Raw genomic sequence first — 26896 nt, 5'->3', positions numbered from 1 at the left:
AGTGAGTGGGGTGGAGCTGTGCGTGTGTGTGAGAGAAAAGATGAACACTGGTGTGCGTTATGTGGCGCAACTTGACCCTACATCAATATAAACGGTATTGTCTGTATCTATATCTTGCTTGAAAATATATCGATATACCGCCCAGTCCTAGTCTGTACCAAAGAGCAGTGTGAAGGTCAAGAGCACTCACTCTGCAGCAAAATCTGGGGACAAAAATGTCCCCAGTATAGAGTGTGCCAGGGCTGACGTCAAAACCCGGAAGTTTAGCATCACGCTGGTTCCCGGAAGAGAAAGTCAATGTGATTTTTGCATTGCGTTTTGGATTATGTCAGAAAATAAGCTCTGTGGCTAACACAAGTTTATGATACTTACAGGTTTTGTTCACACTTTGAACACCTTTCATACCGCATTTGAAGCTTAAATGCAATCGCCAGAAATAAAAAGCTCACGTTAGACTTTAATGGACTACATGACTACTCCACGGTCACATGACTCTTCATGTCACCGCCACTAAGCTTTCAACTGATTTCGGCCGCTTTATTTTAAAAACATTGTATAGGCCTAATGGGGAAATCGGACTGTTTAAGCTAAATAAGAAGCTGTAATGGCGGACTGCCAGCACTCTCGCCTCTTCAGGGGTGATGACGTTTAATGTCCCCGACAGGGTTTGTAGTCGTATTTAGCAACTTGTTAGCAACCGCCTTTTTTACGACACGTAAAAGCTTCAAAATTCACAAGTAGGGTATTTACTGACGTGTTTTATGTCGTAGAACAAAACCTGAAACTTGCTTAAGCTTTTGTTAACCACAGACCTTATTTGAGGCATTTTACCAAAATCCCATTCAAAAAACGTATTGACTTTTAGACGAGAGAACCGGAAGTGCTAAAAGCGCTAACAGAGTTCCGGGTTTACTGGCACACTCTATTGTACACTGCACAGCACACTGACCAGCAAAAACAAAAAAGAATGCTCAACTTGAGGCAGTCTCAGGCAAAGATTCAAATCAAATTCACATAATATAAAATCTCCTGTCATTTTCTCTATGCCTCCTCAGTAATGTTACCTCACACACAACTATGTTGATGAGCTTAAACTCCAGATGTGGTCTGATACATTCATTTCAAATAAAGGGAAAAGGGACACTGTGTAATCCACACTCACACACACACACACACACACACACACACACACACACACACACACAATAAAGGCACCTGTGAAAAATGTGATCCCAGCCATAATAAAGTGGACTTTTCCTTTAATTTAATTTTAGCAGAAACTTTTGGCTGCTGCTTCTTGTACACATGCATTCACTCATTCTGACACACACACTGGTATTAATTTAATCATTTTGGGTTGGCAGCATATATTTGGCCCCTGTTCGCAACACACACACACACACACACACACACACACACATTGCTATTAAGTTATTTGGCAGGACATTTTGGCTACTAGTTTTTGGTATCTATGCAGACACACACACTTAGGAATTAACTTTGTCTTGGCAGGCAGGACTTTTTTTCTGCATGTACACAAACACACACATGTATAAGAGCGCACACACACACATGCACACACAATGGGCAGTAATCCCCCTGTACATGCCAGAGCTTTGGGCAGAGCAGGGATTTTCCTCTTCAAAGAGCAGACCACCCATCGCAGCCTCGGAACAATGGTGGCCGAACTCCGGAAGATTTCCTGTGGCGGGGTGGGAGTACGCACACACATACACACACACACACATGCATACAGATACTGTAGCCTGTGTTATGCATAAACACACACACACAATCATATGCATTTGCATTTGCACATCAAGATAGACAAACAATATGCCTCTCCACAGACCCTCAGGATCATGTACATACCTGCAGGCAGCATGTGGCACTTTTACACACATTTACACACACACATACACAGGCTGCCTTGTGGAGCTTGTGGGAGGACGGAGGTTTTAGTGGTGACAGACAGACACACAGCAGATCTGGGATGTGTATAACTGGAGGCGGGCAGGCACTTGACAAAAGAGCAAAGACACTGAGCGAGAAGGGATTTGAAAAAGAACCAGAGAGGAATAAAGGGATGAAGGGGCAGAAGGAAAGACTGAAGTCCAGCTGTTTCCACTCCTGAATGCAGCCTCACTTTCGGGCAGCCAGGTCCTGTGTTTCCCCCAATTTCTGCACTCCCTCTTGCTCACTTGCTGACTTTATCTTTTTTTCTTTTTGTCTTCTTCTTTTGTTATTTGTTTTGATGCAGCAGAAGACGAGGTGGCCATCCTCCCTGTGCAGCCGCCGCTTCACTCACAGACAAATTAAAACTATTTGTTGCTTAAAAGCAGCCTTTTGAATTCAAGACAAAAGATGGCGGGGCGACAAAGAGCGGCCCGTGTGTTGTGGGGGGGAATGTCAGCCCAAATGTTTAGATGCCCCCCCTTTCCCTCGCACACTTCCACCCACATCCTCTTCCCTTTTCTTCTCTGTCTTTTGTCACATGAAGCAACACATTTATTCTCATTTGATGCAGAAATTCTTTTTGTTATTGATTTGTTCTTTGTGTACACGCACAATAAGAGACTGTATTGCAGAATTTCACTCACTAAAAAAGAATCCACGGGTTCATCTTGAAAAAATTGCATGCACCTTTTTAAGTAGTTCCAACTCTAATATTATTCTCTCTGACGAGTTAATCTGACAAACTCAATTAGTTAAGTACAACAATCATGATTTGCTCAGACCTCGAAAAGCTTAATTAAGTTGAACCAACTTAGTATTTAGTGGTCAGATTATCTTATTTAAGATATTCTAATTTATTTACTTTCATTCCATCCTACTCAAAAATGTTAAAAATGTTTTTGATGTTGCCCAACTTCTTACACATATATATATATATATATATATATATATATATATATATATACATACATACATATTGAAAAATACCAAGGGCTGAAAGAGGAGCTAGAAAACATGTGGGGAGGAAAGGCAACAGTGGTGCCAGTGGTAATCAGAGCACTCTGGGCTGTGACCCCCAAACTGGGAGAGTGGCTCCAACAGCTAAGATACTGTGCTAACCTCATGAATCTAAAAATAAAATCCACTGTTTCAACTTAACAAAATTAAATTAACAATTTGCATGCATCATTTCAAGTAGTTGCAATGCTCTGGCATTATTTAGTCAGTCTCATGAGTCCTTAATAATCTGACAATGATTTGCTCTGACCTCGAAAAGCCTAATTAAGTTGAACCAACTTAATATTCATCCAAATGTTTTGGTGATATTTAGTGGTCAGATTATCTTATTTAAGATATTCTAACTTATTTACTTTAATCCCATTATACTCAAACATTTTTGAGTAAAATGGGATTAAAGTAAATAAGTTAGAATACTTCTTAAAATAAGTTGTCAACTGATTAAAACACTTTAATGTTACAAACATAATTTTCATGTCATGTTCAATCATTTATTTTAAGCATTATCCACTAACCTCATGAATAATTACTTAGACTGTTCTTTCTTTTTTTGTATTGTTATCATTTTCATATTGACAGTGGTTGAATTCCTACACACACTGGCTGCTTTTAGTCAGATATGTAAAGTGCAGCTAGTTGGTATTCACACCTTGTCATCTTGCAGCATTTTTCTTACTGGGGGAAACTTTCAAAAAATTCATCCCTGAAATTGAAATTTAATTCTGCTAAGTAAGATTACCGTGTGTGTGTGTGTGTGTGTGTGTGTGTGTGTGTGTGGGAGGATAGTAGGGTATTTGTGTCCAGCTGGTGGAGTTGTATATTTCTCCCCGTGATTTATTTCTCTCAGTTTACAGTTGGCCGTCAAACTTCATGGGTGAAAAACTGCTCGCGTTGCAGAATTTCTGAGGAGACACAGATAGTGTTTGTCAGAAAATTTATGACCACTGTGTTGCCTTGCTGTCTGTCTTCCTCAGGCACACACACACACACACACACACACACACAAGCATGGGCACACATCCGTTCCCCTTACTTATTTTTTGATGTTTGTATTATAGGCATTTAGCTGATGAGCTCATCCAAAGCAGCTTTCTTTCTTCCACGGCTTGTCTTTGATCATCACCGTGGTGCCTTCCCTTGGATATAAAGTGTGCCACCCTTGAGAGAATATCCCTGACCTGACATGGTGTAGAAAGGAGCTCGAAGACCAAAGGCTTCTTCTTGACCCATACTTTTCATTTTGCATTTTTGCTAAGCATGCTGCCTGAGGTCAGTCTGGTTTTCATCTCACACTCCAGACTCCAGTCTTCAAAAACTGAAACAACAAGCTACACAAGTCTCCAGGTAGATGCTGCACTCCCATGCAGCTACTTGGCACCTTTCCTGCTGAGCTTACACTGAGAAGCTATCACAGTCGTCATTAAGGCTGCAGAGGAAAAAAATGTGGTCTGATATGTTTGTAGCATTTTTGAAGGTGATATGAGATGCATTTAAACAAGATTTGTACATGCTGAAAATGAACAGCCTGAGATGGCTATGTGATAAATGTAAGTTAATTTTAATGTAGTCTTAAAACTGCACTATTTAGATATTTACATTAACAGAGGCTCAAATGATGAAGTGGAATGTGAGAAGGGTCATTCATTGTGACAAATCACAGAGAATTATCACTAGACTCTGCAGTTCTGTTCTGTTTCACAAAGCTTATTGTTTTCTTTGTTTTTTTTCTTTTGACGTACAAATTAAGCAGTTAACTACAGAGCCAAATGCTTTACTCAGTGGAGACCAATGCGTAGCTAAAAGGAAAGTTAATACTTCATTAGGTGGACACAAGAATGTCTATAAATGCATGTTAGTGAGCATTTCTCCTTTTCCAAGATAATCCTTTCATCTGACAGGTGTGGCATATCAGGATGCTGATTAAACAGCAGCATTACTACACAGGTGTGCCTTGGAATGATCACAGTATAAGGACACTCTAAAATGTGCAGTTTGATCACACTACAGTGGGGCTGCCCCTGACTAAGAATTTTCTTAGTTGACCTAGCTAGGTCTAGTTAGTCGACTAGTTGCTCGCAGGTTTACAATATTAATTTGATTTTGAAATTCTATATTTTGGGCAGGGCAACACAATAGTTTGAGTTCAAGGTCTGAGAAAGAATAGTGTAAGTAACATTGTTAACACTTTGCTACAGTACAGAGAAATACAAAACCGTACTAATGAACCTTAACTGATATAGGCCTATATTTTATCTACAATCACACATCACACACTGAGCGAACTACTTGTTAATTACGCTATCAGCAAAGCAATAATGATTGTGCTAAGCGGCTAATGGGCATGTAGCTACTTAAGTGTAGCTGATGTAATCATCTGATACATCATCTTTGTAGTCAACGAATGATGGGCAAATGAATGCCTGCAGTTTACATATCACCTTGGTTTTGTCCTTCACCTTCTCAAAATGATCCCACCCTTTGGATTTCCTGCCTGACATATTATTAACTAGCTCATGTAATAACCACAGGTACCAGCCCTGTAAATTAATGTGACTCCTGTCTGACTGCTGAACGTGGCCACTTCCTGTGTCTGTCCTTTCAAATTAAATTCTCACATGGTCCATTCAAATGGCTCATCCAGATCCAGTTGGTCAAAATTGGGTAAAAATTCAGCCATGACTACTCCAAACAGAGTAACTCCTCGCGTTTGTAAGGTCAGTCCAGCGGTTACTTCCTGCAACAACTCAAATCTCACGAGACGTGAGATTTCAGAGCCAGACTTTCACTCTCTGAATGTTTTGACTTGCCACAACAAACATGTCCGAATTTTTACCCAATTTTGACCAGCTGGATCTGGATGAGCCATTTGAATTTGATGACCACCCGTATTTATTTGAACACGGAGTACACGGACATACACGGATGTAGAGCTCATTGAAATTGAAGAGCGGACGAGGAGAGAGAGGGAGCAGTGTTACTTTGAACATGTCCGAATCCAGCTAAAGGTAAACACAGACATTCATTTCTCTTTTCCGTTATTTTGTTGGATAATTATACTAACAATCCGAGCCTATCTGTGTGAAAAAAATGCACTTTGAGTGGCCGTATTTTGACGTTGTTTGACGTTGTCTGAGTGCCCTATTATTTAATATACCGCGCGCTCACGGGCTGCAGACAGGTCAGCCCTAGTTTCGTACTAGAGAAATGTCAAATATTGAACATCCTATCACTAATTTAGACAAAAGTAGATCGGAAAATAGGTCCCAGGTTGAAAAAAAACATTAGTTCCCCTTTAAACCTGTGAACGATAGCAGCAAAAACAAAAGTGCTGCATTTAATTTTTTGTTCAGTGTATTTAAGTTTGTAATCTGTCAAGAATATATGGTGTATCCACTTACATTATGTTCTTACCCACCAATAACAATACAAAGATTAATAAAAATGTGTCAATATTTTAATAGATTGAGACCAGCTTGTTGCAAAGTGAGTCTGGACTAACACAAAACGTGTTTCTACATCTCATCCCTGTAGCTGCTTCACAATAAATACCTTCAGTAATACTTCTTTGCTTCTTGCTTTGATTTTGTTAGATTTCCACCAGCTGGAAGGCTTTTATAGTAAAGCAGCTGCAGGCATGTGACATACAAAGCACAAGGAAATGTTGAGGTAGCCTGAAATACTAATTTACCGTTAAATAAAAGTGAATCTTAATTTCTATTTGTACATTTTTATTCAGTTGAAAGTTTTAGTTAGACATTTTACTGTGGCGGTCTCTGAATATCTCCAAACCTTTCTTTTTTAAAATCTCGTACAGAAAGTTTTGTATGGATTGGTGCCACATGAGGTCTTGAATTACTGAAATTACCAGTCCTGTTAGGAGCTGCACAAAAGCTGAACATCGTTAAAATCTTTCCAGGTATTTTGTGCAGTGCATTCCAAGTTTTTGGGTCCAAAAGTGTCATGTTTACTTGCCTATTTCTGTATTTCCTTTCCTATTAAATTTCTCAATATTTGTGTGAAAAATAGAGAGAGGTAAATATTGGTCTTCAGGACCCACAATGCAGAAGCACAGTGATGATGCTGCTTTAGACATTCAGAGAACATGGGGGGATTTTATGCATTTTTTGGTAAAAAAAAAAAAAAAAAAAAAGACAGCCCCATTACCTTCAGTACTTTGAGAAAGAAATACAGGCGCTCTGCAGGCTTTAATAGGAATTTGATCGAAAATAATGATTGAATTTTTATTTTAGAGCAAATATTCCTTCAACCTTGGTTTATCTAGGAACGTTACTTCAAATGCCAAAGTCTGACGAAAAGCAATCGAAAACATCTTTTGATTGTGCGGTGGCGTGTGTGTCCGTGTGCCTTTTGTGGAGGTGCAGCCCCTCATTTACGGGGCTTTTTTGGTGTCTGCTTGACAACTAAACACAAGCCCTTCTGCCAAACAAATGGGAGCTGTGTTGGGGAGAGGGGGCGTCCCCGGCCCAAACTGCAGAGACGGGCACTCTTTGACAGCTGCTTTCATCTTGTTATTATTCCTCCTTCACACTCAAGGATTTTTGGGCTTCCTAAAGTATTTCTGTCGCTCTCTCCTTCCTCTCCCTCCCTCTATCCCCCCACTCTTTCTCTCTTTCTGTCACCGGGCTGTGATTGGCTGTTATGACAGGGCCGTCGCCGGGCTGTCAGCCTCTTCTAAAGCTCAGTTTAATTACTCCTTTTCACTAACATGACACGTTCATGCACAGATGCATGCAAACTTGCACACATGAGGGAAAGTCACTCACAAACACACATGCTGACACACAAACCGATGTGCTCAGCTGCACGCCATGCCATCCTAGCAGTATTTAAAAAAAAAAATTTAAAAATTCCATGGTGATTGAACTCACCGTCAGCCACTCTACCTGACAAAGCAGACCCCCAGATGTTTGTCAGTGTTGGCTCTCTGTTTCCTCAGCGGAGCTTTGAAAACATCATGTAGATTTGTGAAGGGCCGGCCGCCGCTGGGTTTGATGGGCACAGATCGATTGTGCGCCCTGCTGTGCCAGGCTCTGAATAGCCAATTAAAGCCATTGAGACAGAGGAGAAAATGGGGGGTGATATGAAGGAGTGGGTGTTTGATTAGAGGAGGATGATGAGAGAGAAAGGGGGAAACATGCGGCGGCGGTTGCCATAGCCCGTAAATGTTTAATATTCTGCATCGTAAACTTCACAATGATCACTCTTTCTGATTTCCCTCCTCATCATTTCTCCAGATAAAGATTCCTTGACGGATGCATTCAGCCATGCTTCCATAAACAGAAGACAGCAGTGTACTGGGTTGAGACCTTGACTGATGGAGGGAAGCTAAGACAGATGTACAGATTTGCTAGAAATGAAGGGAAAGACAATGAGAAAGCCATGTCGCATGTGAATGCCAAGAAGTCTGGGATGAGTTTCATATCCAGTCCTCAATTTTCCCTCTCCTCCTTGTCCCTCCCCACTCCGTCTGCCACCCGGCTCTCCTTCATTTCCTTCCTCTCACCCCTTCCCCTACATCTCCCCTTTCCATATCCTTCCATTTTCTATTTCTATATATCCTTCTTTCCTTGTCTTTTTTCCTTTGCTTTTCTTTCATGCCTTTACCACTTTCACCTCCTGCTTCCTAATTCTGCTTCCTAATTCTCACCTCTACTTCTCCTCCCCTCATCTTTTCTTCTATGCCCTCTCTATCCCCCTCTCTATTCCCTCACATAATTCAACTTCATACCTCCTGCTTTGTTCACCCTCATCTGACTTTCTTCATCAAATTTTGCCTCCTCTCTCCTTTCTCCTTGTCACTCCCCAATCACTCCCATCTTCCCTTTTTTTCATGTTCCTTGCTTCTCCTTAAGTTTTTCTGCCATTATTTTCCTCCTTCCCTCCCCACTTTCTCCCCATCTCTTTCCTTTTGTTCACCTCTTTACTTCCCCCTCTCCTCTTCTTCCAGGTACCCTGCCCTATGACATCAAGATAGTAATTGCCGGAAATCATGAGTTGACCTTCGACCAGGAGTTTATGGCTGACCTGATCAAGCAGGACTTCTACTACTTCCCTTCTGCCTCCAAGTTGAAGCCTGAGAGTTATGAGAACGTCCAGTCACTGCTCACCAACTGCATCTATTTGCAGGACTCTGAGGTCACTGTGCGGGGCTTCAGAATCTACGGCTCCCCCTGGTGAGTAACCTCTGCCACTGCACTACACACGAGCCAATGCCTTGTACTGCAAACATTCTTCATTGAGGTTTCACTTTGATGTGACATTTATTGGCATCAGCTTCTAAGAAAATACACTCATATTATCAAATTGCACAATATTTTTGCCTTATGTTTCAAGGTTGCACTTTGCAACCTAAATTTCTTTCCGATAGTGTCTTGTATGAGAGAAATGGTCAGTGACACATTTTGGTAGCCATTGTTGATTAATCCAGATGTCTATGTCTGGAGTGCTTGCTTGTTTTTAGTTTTTAGTTTTTAGTTTTTTTTTCTTTCTGTGCGCAGAAAACATTTACCACAGGTAAAAAACAACAAACTTCTGAAAAAAAAATCCCTCTTAAAGTCAGCACGTACTCATTGTCTTGTAGCACTGCACCCTTTGCTTGCGTCATTTGACGCTCATATAGCATGCATCAGAATGTCATACAGATAGATGAGCTTCAACCCAAGGAAAATAGGAGAATGGCAGATCTTGATGCATTTTCCCTTTCACCAAAAACTATAGCTGCCGATCTTTTGGTGTGTGATGCTGTGATTATCGTTTCTCCCCATTCTCTGCTGTATTGAGCTTGGTGCCTCCTTGTGGGGAGTGAAGATGATATTCAACCCTCCCATAAAAATCCATTATTGGTTTAAAAGATGTGCTTTTCATCTAGATAAAGGTAACATCTAAACAAGTTTATATTATTATTTATCCAAACCACTTGTATCCAGATATTGTGGGATGGTTAAGTCGTCTGACTATGGTACAGGTTTATTGTGTCAAAAGCTAGTTTTATAACCATTATTTTAGTTCTGTGTTAATATTTCACATATTCCTAAATTAATTAGTGTTTAGTCAAATAACCACATGGCAAATGAGAGGCTAGCAATCCAACACCAGAAAAAATGTTGGCATTGTATGGTTCTGCAAACCACTTATATGTTACATTTGTACGTTACTATACATACTATACTAATATGTTGAAACTTTCAACAGCACTGTGGTTAACATGTGGTTAGGTAAAGGCACAAAAAACACTTAGCTATGGTTAGGAAAAGACCATGTGTGGGCTGTAAATGTCTGGTTTAGGGGGCACAGTACAGCCTGGAAATGCAGCGGTGTCTGAGTAAAAAAAAGACAACAACAACAAAAAACTTTCTAAGGCACTTTCCCAGTAGAAAACCCAACAATGGCTCAGCACTATTCCCAGTGGAAAAACAGTAACAGATCACTGAAAAACAGCCACATGTGGTGCCTTAAAATCTGCTGGAAAAACAGCAACAGGTCACTAGAACACAACTGGTTTTGTTATTTGTTGGTCTGGAACAGTGGTCTGCAGCTTGGCAGGCATCTCTCCTACGTGCCACACCATCCACCATTCCCTCCACTTCCAGATGACAAAGACAGCTCATACACAATGTTACTTTATAACCCTTTTCCACCCAAATTAGTGCATTTATGCAAATTTCTTAAACACAGGATAACCTGCTAATAATAGGCTATAGACTTCTTTCCCATTGCCAGTAGAACAGAGGTGTGTACACTGCTCTGCAGCAGACAAGTATGCCTTTTTGTGTATGATAGGGTGTTTTTTTATGCGTCACATTTGATGTCAAGGGCAGGCTGGAAAACAGGTAAGTAAACAATAGAAAACAGCATGGAGACCTGTGAAAACTTAATGGTGGTTACTTGCTTTTATATAGCTCTTACTAATTCAGTCTGTCTGTCAAACTCCGTGCTGGCTAATTTGGGTCAATGTTTGAGCACTGTTTGGGCGGAGATGGATGGTAATTTGTGGTGGCACGTCATTGCATCTCACCAGTTAAGGGGCCAAAATGAGCATATTCAGCAGGCTGTTGTGTCTCCATAACTTCCGATTATAACTGGAGTCGATAAATACCTGTAGCTACTGCAGAGTCATTAGATCTAGGTGTGAATGCTGATTTAACCCTTTCACATTATATTAAATGGCCAGATGTTCGTGGGTTGTTTTGTGCAGTAGAAAAGGGTCCTTAGAAATGATTATTGAAGCATATAGAATGTGGAAATGTAACATATTTGTGGTTTACAGAAACATCATTTTTTTCTGCTGACTGGGCCAGAGGCTAAGTTGCATTCCACTGTATAAAATCCGTACACACTGCACAATGTGTTGGGGATAAATTGAGGCAGTAGTGGCCCGGCAGCCCATTCTTGCCATGGGCCCCATTGCAGGGTAATACGACCATGTCTTGATGCCAAAGTAAAAATGTTGATATCGTGACAATGTGCTCCTACTGTTCTCTCTTTTACTTTATTTGTGCATCTTTGAATCACTGAAATTAATAATTTATTTGCTTCTTTATTTAACTTGGACTTACACTGCTTTCTTTTTTTCTAACGCAACTCCTTGTGGACAGGCTGCTGCTTTTCCAGTGTGTGTGTGTGTGTGTGTGTGTGTGTGTGTGTGAGGGTGAATGTGTACTGTAAGTGGTTAGGTAGTGGTCCATGATCGTCTTTGTGTGTGTGTGTGTGTGTGTGTGTGTGTGTGTTTTGGGGACAGACTCCCAGGGGCAATGTTTCAGTGTGTATGTGTGTTTGTGTGTGTGTGTATGTGTGCCCCCAGTGCTGGGTAATTGGTTTGCTGTGATAGCAGGGTCCCCTGAGTTTATTGCTCAAGCCACTGCAGAGAGCTGCCTGAGGTGGACCGACAAGAAGATGAAGATAGAAAAGAAGAAGGGACAGACGAGGAAAGGGAGGGAGAAAAAGTGAAAGGGGCAGGAGACAAAGGAGTGATATACAAAAGAAGGAAGAGGTGGTGACAGATGAAGAGAAAGAGACAGACAGACAGAGGGAGGGAGGGATGGAGATTTAGGAGGAGATGATTTTATTCAGATTCATCAGCTGGCCCTGGCTGGTGTAATGGGCACAGGAGGTGATGAGTTTGTGTGCGTGTGTGTGTGTGGTGTGTGTGTGTGTAAGAATATCTCTGTCTGAATGTGTGCTGTGGGTTTGTGAGTGTGTGCACTTGTGTGTGCTCTCACTTGCTTTGGACTACATGCTGGCGTGCATGTGTGTGTGTGTGTGTGTGTGTGTGTGTGTGTGCCTCGGGTTGTGTTCCTGCAGCGCAGAGGGGCTCCAGCTGGAGGCTCCGTGTGCCCCCCCCCCGCACTGTCTGCTCCCCTCTTCCCTCTTTCCTTTTCTTTCCTTACCTCCTTCATCTATCTGTCTCTGCTTCCTGCCATTCTTCATTCTTACCTTCTCCCTCTGTCCCTCTCCATCTGTCCTTCTCTCCTTGCCTTATTCAATTATCCCTTCTTCTATCCTTCTTTCTTCTCCTTTTCTTCCATATGCAAATATCTCCACCTCCTTTCCTTCCTCCAACAGTAAAGTCCTATGTCCTCTGCTCCCTAAACTCTCTCGCTCCTTCCCGCCCCTGTCCCTCACCTCCCCAATCACTTCATGGGCTCTGCATGTACATGGATGACACACATAGCAGCCACCTCCTCCACCACATACTCCACTCTCTGGCAGGAGTAGAGGGATGGTGCCTTTTTGCAGTCCCTCCGTCGCCATGGCGATGCCAGGCCGCCGCTGTTTTATGGCCTGTGGATTTCTATAACCCCCCCCCCAACTATAACCACTATCACCATTACCTCCACCACCCTGAGGTGCTACCCAACTGTCTGACCGCCTGATTATCTGAGGGCTTATCAGTTGTCCGTCTGTCTCTCTGGACCTGAACTAATAGGAAGTGACTCTATTTTGACTCTATTAAGTGATTCTAATTTCTGACTTTAAGGTACACCATCCTAAATTGATTGCCTTTAATTTACAGCACCGTAACCTAGGTAAACAGATGAAAAAACAAAAACAGGTGAAGTGATTTTACCCACTTCAAGTGTTATCCCTTGATTCAATGGCTGGTCATAGATTGTCAGCCTCATAGATCTTTAAGAGACCTGCTACCCTTACTAGTAGGTGCTGTCCATGTACGGAGGAGACTGGAGTTGTGGATGGGTCAAACACACAGGACTTTTACCTGGGACAAGGGGGTTCATGTCTCATATGAAATCCAAAGACAGCGCTGGCTTATTTTAGCTGATGTACATATTTCACAAGATGCATCATGTCAAGAAGACCTGTCATGATAATTGTTATTATTTTTTGACTTATCATATGATATAAGGACATGACCTTCATCATTTTGCTTACCTTGATATTGACTTTTTTGTTGACACACGTTTCATCAAATAAGAATGTCACCAACATTTTAGCCAACATGATGCCAGAATAAACAGTAGGGTTTTCTCCATCATTTGAAGACTTGGGTGCAGAAATCCTTTTCTCTCTCCACCTTGTGTACTTGCTTGAGTCCAAATGAAAAAAAAAAACACTTCAAAGACAACACAGTGTAGCTTACCGTTAGCCTGCAACTGCACTTTTAAAGTGGAAGACACACAATCCTTATAGTCGTTAGCTTGCCAACCCTTGGCGACAAGACAAAAGTCCATCGTTTGTAGTTTTACCCTCCAACTACTTCATCCTCCACTCCATAAATCTAGCAGCAAAGTGCCCGGCTCGTAGGACATCCATCCACGGGAGCCCACTGTAGCACACCAGCCAGATTATGGAGGTAACTGCGGGGTTTCAGGACCTTCATTAAGTTTGTCTGTTAGTCGCAAGAGGCATTGATCGGTTTTGTTTTTGTTTGCCAAATTTTACATGAAGTCCCATACTGAGTAATTTTGGGCTACTCCTATAAAGGTATTCCATACTTTCTTGTATGTATTAACAGGTGGTGATTACTTTTAAAATAATATTTTTAACATTTTTTCATGTTGCAATTATAATATCTGAATATTCTTGAGAATTACAAGGTGTATTGAAAAGGTATATTTGCATTATTGTGCTATTATATTATCATTATATCAGTGGCCTAAAATGGTCTCAAAATGACAACAATACTGTTTATTGCAAGTAATTCTGGGACAATACATTGTCCAACAAAGTAGTTATCATGATAGGTCTAGCATTGAGTATGGTTACGTTATGTTACAAACATGCTTATTTTACCCCCAGACTATTTTCTTTTAAAGCTGACCACAGAGTATTGGCTTTTACTGAGGAGACTGGGGTTCATGTCTTGTGTGAAACCAAAAGTCAGTAGTGACTTATTTTAACTGAGGTACATAAGTTAGCCCATTACATCATGTAGGCAAGGTTACGTTATGTAACAAATGTACTTAAATTAACTAAAACCATGACTTTGTTGTATAGACCTAACCATGTAGTTTTGGTGCCAAAACCAAACAAAACCAAAAGTGAACCCTGACAAAACTGCTCTTGATACCAACTCACTCTGACGCTACTGGTAGGTGTAGCAGGCCATTTATGAGACTGATAATCACTGATAACGGCCAATCAATCAAGTGATAACTACCAAAATGGATGGTAACTGTAGTAATGTGATGAAAACAGGAAATAATTTAAGATTAGTAACATGCCATTTTCACTTTACATAGAATATGATACTTTTCTTGGATATCATCAGGGTTTGTTAGCATTTTACCAAATCCATACTCAATATCAAAATTGTCAGTTGATCTGTGTCCTTCCAAACCCCTGACATAATCTATTTAGGTTTGACTTTCAACATTTATAAATAACTAAAGTTACATGTAACAAGAAGAAATTCCATTTTTTTCACTCTGTTGTCACATACACACAGGCCCTCAATACACACACATGCACAAGCAGGACCTATACATGCACTACATGGGAGATGTAAGAGCGAGGGGGCTACTCATGATCAAGCGTCCCGAGCAGTTGGAGGTACAGCGCCTTGCTCAAGGGCTCCTTGGTGCAGACATCTATGTTCCCTTCAGGATGAATTTTAGTAACTTTGGTAATCCTCTTACTTTTCATTTAGTGCCATAATCAGGTCAGTTTAATTTGTCCAATACTCTGGTTTATGCTGAAATACTTTTAAAACTTTAAAACATTCAAATCAGCCTCAGCTGTACTGTATGTTTAGTGCTAATTACCTGTGCCAAAGAGGTTATGTTTTCAGTTTAGATTGTATGTTGGCAGGATTACAGAATAAAAACCTTGAAAAAACCTACTGGCTGATTTTTATGAAATTTTAGGGAGGGTATAGAATTGACCAAGGAAGAACCCATTAAATTTTGGAGCAGATCTGACTCACTGGCTAGCAGAGGGTCCATTAACTAGAGAACAGCCAAAATTTAATTTTAGCTGTGACGGAATTGCGGTCAATCAACTAAAGCTGATATAATCCACTGCCGTCATTTCAACTGGCAAAAGTGACCATAAGCAGTAGCCAAAAAAGAGAATCCTGCTAACCTGAATGTTTTCTACTCTGCTCACTGTGAATTAAAAGAGAGGGGAGAGATATAAGGTTCAACAAGAGAGGAAGGGAGGGATGGAGAGAACAAGGAATGAAGAAAGAAGGAACGGGCCAGTAGTCTGTTTCATTTTTTTTCTGTTTCCTGTCTTCTGATTGGCTGTCTGTTTCCTTACAGTATGTCTGTCTCTCGCCTCCTCCTATTCTCCATCTCTTGTCTGCCACTGTCTTCATAGCTTCCTAACTCTTCTTCCTCCTCCATCCCTCTTTCCATCTGGCTTCATGGGCCGTTTACTCGTTTGCTCTGCCATCCCTCACTCCTACTTCATCCCCTCTGTTTTCTATCTCTCGTTCTCAACCACAGAGGTAGTGTGATGCTGTGTGCCTCTCAGCGGGCCCTTCCAGTCCATCCCACGCCTGAATTGGTCTCACACACACATGCAAACACACACACACACACACACACATATATATATATATATATATGTACCACATATACCCATCCTAACCCCCTCACCATCCCAATATAAAATTAGATCGTGATTTCTCAGTTTGCCTCAAACCTTCCAAATTTGTCACTGCATGCATCAGTGGAGCAGAGAGATGGCGTGGGGGGCACTGCTCCGCTCCTTCCTCTTGACGCTAATGTGAGTTTACAAGTCATTTGTCACGGATGTATCGCACACCCCCCCTCTGTCTTAGAGCTAAAGGGACAAGGAAGGAAAACTGTACATAAAACTCGCAGCCCCTGACACTGCAAAGAATCACCACACAGCAAAAAAAAAAAAACGAAAAAAAAAGTGTGCACAAGGTGTATGGCTGCAGTCTGCGACATGGCTGCATACAGACTGACATTGATTGGACAATTTTGATGATGTAATTTGGCATCATCAGGACATACGTGGGGGAAATCAAATTCACAGCAGGTCATGCTGCACTTAATGCTTCTTATGGGTACATGTTTGTTCTCTGTTGTCACAGAGAGCTCACAAAGAAATGACTGATTATGAAGATTTTTAGTATGCTGACTGCTCATTATTAATAAAGACAGACAGGTAGAGACAAGACAAAAAGGAGTTGTCTTGTAGAGCAAAATGACAGGGAGTTATTACTGTGATGTCACACTCTTTTTAAAAAGCTCAACACACCACTGTTTAAAATTATTTGACTGTCCGACTGATTGGACCACAACACAGTCTGCTTTGAGGTCCAATTGTTTGGTCCATTCTAGGGTTCTGATTAAGAGCTTTCACACCAGCCTGAACAAACCAACCAGACAAATGCACCAGAGATCGATTAAACCAAACCAAACAGATTCAGGGTGAGAGCACCCTAAGGAATCACTCCAGCCAGACAAATCCTACAAGTGCACCAGACTGCAAGAAACAACTGTGTCCTAATTTAATTTAATTTTACATTCATTTTTATCCGCTTATAAAGGGCCAGGTAATGGGCAGCAGGCCAAGCAAAGAACAGCGTTCCCAGGCCAGAACATCAACATTACATCATACCTGTAATTTAACACAGGTTTTAAATATGCCAGTTAAGTAGATCAAAAAGTCAGATCTAAATCTGATTTTCTGAGGGTGGTGTTGATGTGAACTATGCTACTACTGCTGCTGCACAAAGTTAAACCAAATTTGGTATGGTGGTGAAAACAACTCAAAAACACCTCAGAGGATTAAAAATATACAGAGATAAGTGCTTTGTATTCGACATTGATATGTTTGTTTTTGTGAAATTTGATTGGCAGTGTCTTTTTAAATGTGTTTTGTGTATACTGGCACATATATCATTTCCTTTTAGCAGAAATGATGAACTAACTGCAGAAACAGTAAACTGAAAATTAGCATATTATTTATTGTATATAGGGTGAGGAGGTCAGACATCCAGAGGGAGCTCGGAGTAGAGCTGCTGCTCCTTCGCGTTGAAAGGGGTCAGTTGAGGTGGTTTGGGCATCTGATCAGGATGCCTCCTGGGTGCCTCCCATAAGAGGTTTTCTGGGCACGTCCAACTGGTAGGAGGCCCCTGGGATGACCCAGAACATGCTGGAGGATTATTTATCTCATCTGGTCTGGAAATGCCTCGGGACCCCCCAGAATGAAAACCTTGGAAAACCTTGCTGGGGAGAGGGACGAAAGGAACGAAGGGAGAAACTTGCTTAGCCTACTGGCCCTGTCACATGGCCCTCTGAACTCTCTCCAGATGCCTGAGCTCCTTACCCTATCTCTAAGGCTGAGCCTAGCCACCCTTAAGAGAAAACTCATTTCGGCCACTTATATCCACAGTCTCATTCTTTTGGTCATATTGGTTATGAAAAAAACTAATTGCTCCATGTGACAGATGCTGCCTAGCTGGCAATGAGTCCTAAGACAAGCATGGAACATAAGAAAATGGACAATGTACCAATACCATCGTATTTCAGGGTAGTTATTAACAAGCTAGCTAACATTTGGTAGCAGCCTTGCTTTCCATGTCCTTCATGTCAGACACTGCCCACATTCAGCATCAGTATCACCTTCACAGGCGATCACTGGTGTGCATTCACTCATGTGAAGCTGTGTCAGTACTGGTTAGAAGCAGTTGTATTAATGGTAATTATGACTATTGAAGAAATATGCCAAATATTTCTGTAGGTCAACCTACAACCACCTGTACACACTGCTACCATAACTCCGTTCAACATATCCTCATACAACAACACAGTTTGTATGATATCTAACAAATTAGTACCCCAAGGAGCATGTTACATACTTAATGTAAAGTTGCGTACTCAAAGGTATGTAGGCTAGGTTTACCATTAAAACACAGTTTGGTGTCTTTAAGTTTAGTCAAGTACAGTTATGTAGGTTAAGTTTAAGAAAAGAATAATGATGACTTCATACCTTGACTCACAGTTCACTTGGTCTCACATGGTTCCAAACACCACTCTTCCAAAGTTAGGGTCAGGATTAGTTAGGTACCTAAAGAAAATTAACATAGGTCAGATTAAAGGGAAATAAAGTTGCATAGCTCAGGTTTAGGAAAGGAAACATGCTGACAACATGCCTTAAAAGGACTCAAAGGTCACTTGGTTTCACACGGTTCTGAACACCAATCTCCCAAGGTTAGGGTTAGAGTTACATACTGGGAGCCAGTAGATGCAGTACAGCCATCAAAGGATATCAGGCTAGACCTACTTGAATTGCTTTACCTGTTGGAAGAATAGAATCTGTGTGGCATGATGAATGAACATTGGGCTGAATCTGCAATGACAGCTGTCACAATACAGGTGCTATTATTCTTCTCCCCACTTGAATTTAATATGTTTATTTGAGGATTTTGAGTATGTAACATAGGTACACTGCTGCTGTGATAGTATTTGTCATGGAAATCACTATGTATGGCACACCAGAGTCTACCAAAGTCTGATACAAAATTAGCCTAGCATTAGTGACATAAATAAAAACTCCATTATATACACCTAGTTTAGGGAAAAAAAACATCAATTAAGTGTATAAGTGTGCAGAGGCTTTGATTTATTTGCCGAGCAAACACAGTCCAGCAAGTCCAAATCTTTTCCAGAAATAACAGTAAACAACAGGAGCAATGCAACACATGAAAAATGTTCTGTGGCTATATTTAGGCATCATTTTTATGGGATATCAACTTCCTCCACCAAAGAAAACGTCTTACATTTACTCTCTCAGTGGGCCTTTAAGACTTATATTCCTTACACAAAGAACAAATAATGATGCCAGTGGGGTGAGAGATTCCCAGTTGTTCCCAGCGTATTACCCATTATTTCACTCTTTTTTTAGAAAGTAAAGTGTAAAAGCATCCTGTGCTGCAGATATGTTCACTTGTAAAAGTAAAGGATACAGCCATGTATGACTGTAAATGACAAGTTCAGATGGAGAATTTTGGCACAACTGTACAGCATACTGTAGATGAGAGCACTCCAGCATTGTCATACCATTTTTTAAGCATAGAATTAGAAGGTATTATCTGTCTCTCATTTCTTCATTAAAATTGATCTCCATCTCTCTATTACTGGACAGAATAGTACTTTAAAAAAGCAACTTTTGAAATTAAATATTCACACAGAAAGTACATAATAGTTTCACCAGCTGGTATCACAGATCTTGGATGCGCAGGATCTCAGAACTACTCTCTACTCATAATTTAGCAACTAAGATTCTCGGCAGCAGAAACCAATCTGGCAACCTCGGCAGATTACATCTGAGTCATTATAATAATGAGCTGCATGGCCGGGACACGCAGCTTTGCACATTCATGGATCTGCTCCTCCACGAGCACAAACACAGCCATGAGTATGAGCGTCTCGCTCTGTGCAATTTTTTCATCAGCAGCCAATTAAGAACAAACTCATGTCTGATAGGAATCGTCTTCTCTTTATTACAGTGATTCATTCTTTAAATACACTGTATATATATCACATTGGAATTTCAGGTAGTGCAGTACATTACCTAAACAAGGTCCCATCCTGTATAGAATTTTTATAGCAGAAAATATGCTTAACACTTGACTTGTTCAACTTTATGATCCTAAAAATTGCATTTATATTCATGGCTATGCAGGTGTACATTTTTACTTTGTCAGCTCTGACCGTATATGGCACTTAAATTATTTTCAGAGATTTTCCATAACAGAAAATTAACCAGCAGCAGCTATTGATAATCAAGTAAGTAAAGCCAGTAACGTGGGCTTTGGGATTTATGATGTGCATTTTTCACTATTTCCCAACAATCAATCTGTTTTCATAGAAAGCAGTCATCAGATATATTGATAATGAAAATAATTATTGGTTGAAGCCTTATAGTCAGGCTGTTCTCTGCACTGTTTTCCTAGGAAAAGTGATGCACCAAAATTTGTACATATTCCACCTAATGATGAACCAATTATTTGTGCAAAACCATGTATTTTGGAAGGCTGTGATCACATGACCAATGTGCCAAAGAAGGAGGCGTTTCAGGAGGCAGGGTGGTGCAGTGGTCACAAAACGCAGGACTTTCCCCAGGGGACCGGAGCTGTGTGAACTCTGAGTAAACTTTGAACCATTTGAAGGTACGTCTTCTCCATGTTTCTTTTCCTAAACCCAACCTTAATTAGGTAACTTTATGTTCACAACGTAACGCCATTCTTTGGGTGCTAATTCCTAAGATATAATTTGAACCGTTGTATGAGGATATGTACACAATGAAATAATAATACCGTAGAGAAAAATTGACAGACATGACATGACATAGATGTTTACTTACTTTTGTAAGTGATCTTAACCCAAACCATGATATTTTTAAGTGAGCCAAATAGTTTTATTGCCAAAACCTAAAGTGTTGCTGAAACTATTATTTTGAAAATATATGAGTTGGGCATGAGAACATGTTGATTTAAGTGGTGTAAATTTTGAACTAATTATGATATTATGTGGAGCCAACTGATATGGAGTGAACCTGGGTCTTAGGCCCCTGGGGGCCCTGGGCTGTGGATGTTCAGACTGAAAACAGGCACCAGTCACCTTTGCATCATAAAATATTATCCAGGCCCAGTCTGAGTAACGATGTAAGAGTCTGAAGACTTGTGAGACACCAGAACAAAAACACAGTAGTTTATAACACTGAACAGTTACCTCAGCGGCAATTATTGTATCCTTTGTGATGATGATTGTGAGGTAAGGATTAGAATGACAGGCTTCACATTACAAAGTCATGGGTTCTTGTATATACCGCACCACAGCATCGTCTTCTGTGTTGCCTTGTGGTGTCTCGGCTGCTCTGGACTGGCCTCCTTCAAATGAACAACAAGGCTCAAGTCTATTTGAATGCAGCCTCTTAATAATCTCCAACTTTCCTACACTTCTGATTTAATTCTGAGGCTTTAAAAATGAGGTTAGCACATAAATACAATGGCACTGAATTTAAACATGATTCAAATTATGGCTGGGCGAGCACAAATGTCATTCTGACATACAGAGATCAGGTACAGCATTAAAACCACTGGTTAGGTTAGTAACTTTGATCATCTTGTCACATTGCAAAGTGTTTCTGGAAAAAATATGGTACAGGCAATATAAAATAGCTTGATTGTATTTAAAAAAGCTCAGGAAGTTCCTAAACAGCTGGTCACTGTTACTCAAACAGGAGGAAATAGTGTTTTTGTTGGGGACTATTTTCAACAGTGGATTAATCCACATTTTGTGCTCTAAGTGGCAGCAAGATGGTGTATGTGGGATTGAGTCAAAATAAACTACTGTCTGTGTTCATGGTAATGACGGAACACGTCACCCAGTGCAACACTGTGGCTCATTTATGTGTATTTATTAGTTTTTGGACCAGGATGGAGCTCTGTCACACAGAAGAAGATACAGTATATCAGACTTTGATACACACACCATACCTGGCAGTAGATACATTTGTTGATTTGGGTCTTTTCATGGGAAAAATGTAGAGTATCACCAGCCTTATCCTTTTAAAATTTAGCCTATTTTCCAGGCGACAGCAGACGTGTAAAACCTTGACAAGAGACTATTTGGCTCGAGGGTCTTTGACAGATGCTTGGAATAATTGAATTTTAGGGGGCAGCCCTAATAACTTTGAAACTAATAGGGTTAGAGACTTGATTCCAAATCCTAGGGGGATGTTTTGTCGGGTCAAGATTTAAGTCTAACTTCAAGGGAGCTGTTCATTGGTTGAGAGTTGTTGTCTTTGAGTACTTTTCACTGTTGAACTCGGGACAAAGGTTGAGTCAGTGGGTTGAGGACAGACAGACAGAAACAGCAAGAGAGGACAGGCAGGGGGCAGATGAGAAGAGCGTCTATATGAGTCTGTATGAAAGGGTTAAGTCTCTTTAAATGTTTATAAAGATGGTCTCTGAGGAATATAAGACAGGCGGGGAGATGGACAGCCTGTTCACAGACACACACACAAACAGACACAGGGATAAGAGAGACAAAGTAGTCTGTTTGTTGATGGGGGATTTGCACGGAGCGACGGGGGAGAGACAGCGAGAGACCCTTTTTTCTTCTTTAAATGAAAACGGCAGAAATGTATCGCTCCCCACTGCTCCGCGTGGAATAATTAAGGACGGAGATGCAAAAGACTCCTTAATTAGATTTTTTAATTATTGAGGATTCACTTCTCCTTCTATAGTGGCCCAATTAAGAAAGCTCATCAAAAACTAAAGAGATGAAGAGAGGCCTCCTCCTCTTCCCTGTCCCCCCTGTCTCGTCTTCCTCCTCCCTCTCTTCCTCCACTCTCTCATTTGACAGAAATGGACTACCTGCGCGCCGTTTGATGGCTTGTCCTCGCTGATGAGCGGGAAATGGAAGGGACTCTCGCCGACTTTAATTAACTTGCTTGTTTTCACGGCCCTGGTGAAAGTAAAGGAGAAAGGAGGGAGAGTGGAGAGGTGGAGAAGGAGAGGTAAAATGCGGCGGTGGCGTGTAAAGCTTTTCCTTTAATGATAATGAGTCTAATGATGGTGGAGATGGCATGAAGGTAAATTGACCGTCTTTCTCTCCTCTGAGCTGTTGCCGTTTGCTTTGTTCTCCCTCTGAAGAGGCAACTCTTCAGAGACAGAGAAGTTTGAGTGATGGAGAAAAAAAATGAATGAGTGACAAATCCAACTTCTCAAAGGACTCTACCGGTGCTGTTGCAGGTTTTAGTCCATTAACTACAAATTGTGTTTGGTTTACATTACTGCCAGCTAAAGCATTCTATCAGATTTCAGACTGATTTCCTTCCTTCAAGGCAGACATTGGTTTCACTTCATTTCAGGGAGCTATGAAAATCAACTTGCAGAAACTGAAGTAGCTAATCCATCAAGGCGAACATTTAGTGGCTTTTGTTTTTCATTGTCATGATGTAGTAATGTGGTTGCAAACAGGGTGCCTGCCATTGCGTTCCAAGGACAGTCTGACTGCGGAAGTGTGAGAAATGGCCACTCAAAAGCCAGGAGTTAAATCCCAAAGACATGCAATAAGCAAATATTGATGCTGTGCGGGGTTTCCCCTACATTCATTTACTTGTGGCGGCCCGCCATAATCAGAACATCTGCCGCCACTTAGCTTTTCTATTTTTGGAGCTGGAGCGTTCATTAGAAGCACTACTGAAATATTTATGTTTGGTTATTGTAGCACCCCACTCAGTACATTTACATGCACAGTTAAGTGGAGCTACGGTTATAGCTTGACTAGTCCATTTAATTGGACTACTGTCCTTGTCCCAAAGACTACTATCCTTGTCCCAAAGACTTCTGTCCTTGTCCCAGTATACAAGCACGGGAGGGGAATCAATTTATTGACCAAAGAATGTCTGACTCTGCTATGATAGGAGGCGATATGCCCCCTTTCAGCTTCCTAGTACTGGACCTTTTTCTGGTTGACCTATTACATCACAGACCAAACAAACAAGTAAGCTACAGTTAGCTAGTGGCAAACTAGTGTCATGGTGGACAACTTTACAGCTCTGTACATTTTGCCTGTTCAAAAATGTACAGCTCTGGATGTAGATTTCACGATGTTGTTACTGCCTTCTTCTTTTATGCATTAAATGCTATTCAACTTCTTGGTCAAAGCCCAAGGCGGAAACTGTGGAGCATGCACAAAGCGCCAAGGCCAGTTTGGGTTCGATTGACTGTATACATGCAGAAGTAATGCGATTCCCAAGCGCACTGTTTGGGTGTGTTAGTCCGACTTCCAAATTCAATTTAGCATGATTTGAGTCCAACTAACATCTTTACATGTATTTTAAAAGTCCAGTTTTAGTCAGACTAACAATAAATCAATTTTTTGTAATGTCATATAGATGTACTGAGTGTCGGAGCGCACACTGGGCATAGACAGAGCAGCGGAATGTCAGGCGAAACCTAACCATTCATTCTGCTGGGCCTAAAAGTTTGCATTCACTCACAGCAGCTACTACTCTCATCCATCAACCTGATCTGATCAGCTTGACAGATCAGCAGATCAATTATCCACCCTACGAGTTGCAAACTGCTGCTGAGGAAAAAATAGGAAACTCATGGAGAACACTGCCTGTGCTGTGTTCACAGACCCTCAAAAACATCTGAGTTCCAAGAGGAGACACAGAATGATAAAAAGGGACACACAGGCACTTAAAAGGAAAAGAGTTTGCTGTCGCCCCTCCAGTCATCAGCTATCGCCACATTTATACTCTGATTCTGTGTAAAACACTGCTGTGAGAATGATAAATTGATTCTGGCCAGTTTTTGCATTGAAGAGGTTGTAGTTTTGCTGCCAACTCTCAAATCTTGGGTGTTGGAGTTTCATAAAATACTCAGCAGCAAAATTAAAGCATTGGTTATTTGTTCATTTTTTTCAAATACTAGTTTCCTGTCCAATCATGTAATTGTGTGAATAATCACTGTCCTTTCTGCAGTGGCATAAGTAGTGTAATATTATAGTGCCGAAAAAGCCCTTACACCCTGTTCACAAAGACTGCCTTTTACCTCTCATGAGCTTTTAGCTTTTGGCTGCGTTTGTTTTTAGCACAGAGATGTGGACTCAAATCACGAGCTGGGTTCACAAATTTGATGACTTTAGACTTGACTTTACAAAATCAGCAAAGACGGGCAACATGACTTAGACTTTAATACCAATGATTCGTCAACTCAGGTGGACTTGAGCCTTTATAATTGAAAATACTTGATACTTTCCCCAAGCCCAAAGATTAAAAAGTATGTTATTTAAGAACTGTGCCACAAATCAATTCGTTTTCAGAATCAATTAACATTAACGCGATTCATTCCTATCAAGTCCACACTTAACTCCCCACATCCACTTTGTTTGAACCAATCTGACAGCATCCAGTCAAGCTGAAGTTATCTTAATGAGCGCCAGTTTGCATACAAAAAAACTCGGTGTTCAATAAAATGAATGGCAGCATAAAAAACGTGCAGGTTGAAAAATACAAACAGAGATACAGCAATTTCCAACAAAAATGTTTAAACAAATAAATACAAATTTTAGAAAGCATTCATGATTTTTGTAAATTTAATGTATAATTATTGTGTTGTTAAAATGGCATTACATTTGGTATAGAGTGCATTGAGACTATTTGAGTACTCAAAAAGTTAAAGTTTAGGACTTGAGATTCAACTTGAGACTTACTTGTGACTTGCAAGAGAATGACTTGGTCCCCCCTCCGGTTGAGGTTGTGTAATTTACAATTATCTGTAATTAGGCAGTACTTAGTGATATCACCACCACTGTTGCATGATAAAGTAGTTCATCTCCAGAGCGATGTATTTTTTTCTGTTTTTTAACTCTTGGCCTAGATATACAGATTAGATTGCAGGAAATGAAGAATGGATTTCCCATAGAACTTTTAAATGACTGACTAGACTAGACTAGACTTTTTTGGCAACATCGTGGTTTCTTAAAAGTGTCAGAGCTTTGGGACGTCAGTGACTTAATGGATAGAGCAGGCGCCCCATGCACAAGGCTATTGTCGCAGCAGCCCAGGTTCAAGTCAGCCTGTGGCCCTCCGCTGCATGCCATCCCCCCTCCCCCCAGTCATAATTCACAATGACTGGCATCCTTTCACTTCTCCAGTCTTTGAATTAGTTTTTAGTTGGGGCGAGTTGGGAAGGAGGTTGGGCATTCAATGGCTCAATGCGAATACACCCCTTGCCTCTAGCACTTATATTTCTGCGTCGTATCGACACCCTACCTATGGCGTAGGCTCTTCATCAACAATGTATACCTCCCCAGAAATGTAACTTCACATCATGGCGAGACAGACCTCCTGTCTGTTTTGTAAGCTGAAAGCCATTTCCCTCAATGGAAACAAAGATTTTATTTACTTTTATTTCACAGATAAGAAACAATAAATTGTGAAGACAATAAAGCCCCCACAAAATAGCAATTTAAGTCCTGTGTGTGTTTTTATCCTTGCTTTATAGGAGTAAAGAAAATCTCCGCTAGCTGTATTTATACAATGTAAACTGTGTCAAGTAAAAGACAAGTGCTTTGTTTGTGTATCCTGCGAGTTATAGTGAAGCCAGTTTGTATACTTACAACACTTCACAGAAACCCCACCACCAACCAGTGTTTTATAGGTGTAACTGTAAAGTGACACAGACACACCACCTCAGAGATGTGTAAATGCTTGCAGTATAGTATATACTCTTGCAATGTCGTAGGCCACCTTATGTAGGCTATGGCGTAGGCTCTGCATAGACCTGACACACAAGTATATATCCACCTTTAGCTCTTAGTTTAGCTTGTTCTTGTCTATGGGGAGGGTGTCCAGATTCTTGTTGGTATGGCAAAACGTAAGACTCACATGGCCCTCCAAACAAAGAATTGTCCGCACAAGCGACAAAAGAAACCCACAAATG

At 40.8% G+C, this 26896-nt stretch overlaps 1 protein-coding gene across 1 annotated transcript in view; it reads left to right on the top strand.

Moving 5' to 3' along the window:
• The window catches only part of mpped1 (metallophosphoesterase domain containing 1), a 150189-nt gene that overhangs the window by 49572 nt on the left and 73721 nt on the right, over positions 1-26896 (top strand). Inside the window, exon 4 of the mRNA XM_033615274.2 lies at positions 8942-9167. Within this exon, the coding sequence (XP_033471165.1) occupies positions 8942-9167 (226 nt within the window). The remainder of the gene's footprint in view (positions 1-8941; positions 9168-26896) is intronic.

This window comes from Epinephelus lanceolatus, chromosome 23 (genome assembly GCF_041903045.1).
Source record: "Epinephelus lanceolatus isolate andai-2023 chromosome 23, ASM4190304v1, whole genome shotgun sequence".
Taxonomy (NCBI): Eukaryota; Metazoa; Chordata; class Actinopteri; order Perciformes; family Serranidae; genus Epinephelus; species Epinephelus lanceolatus.
The sequence above is the reverse complement of the archived record's forward strand: the minus strand, read 5'-3'. Positions and strand labels throughout refer to the sequence as shown.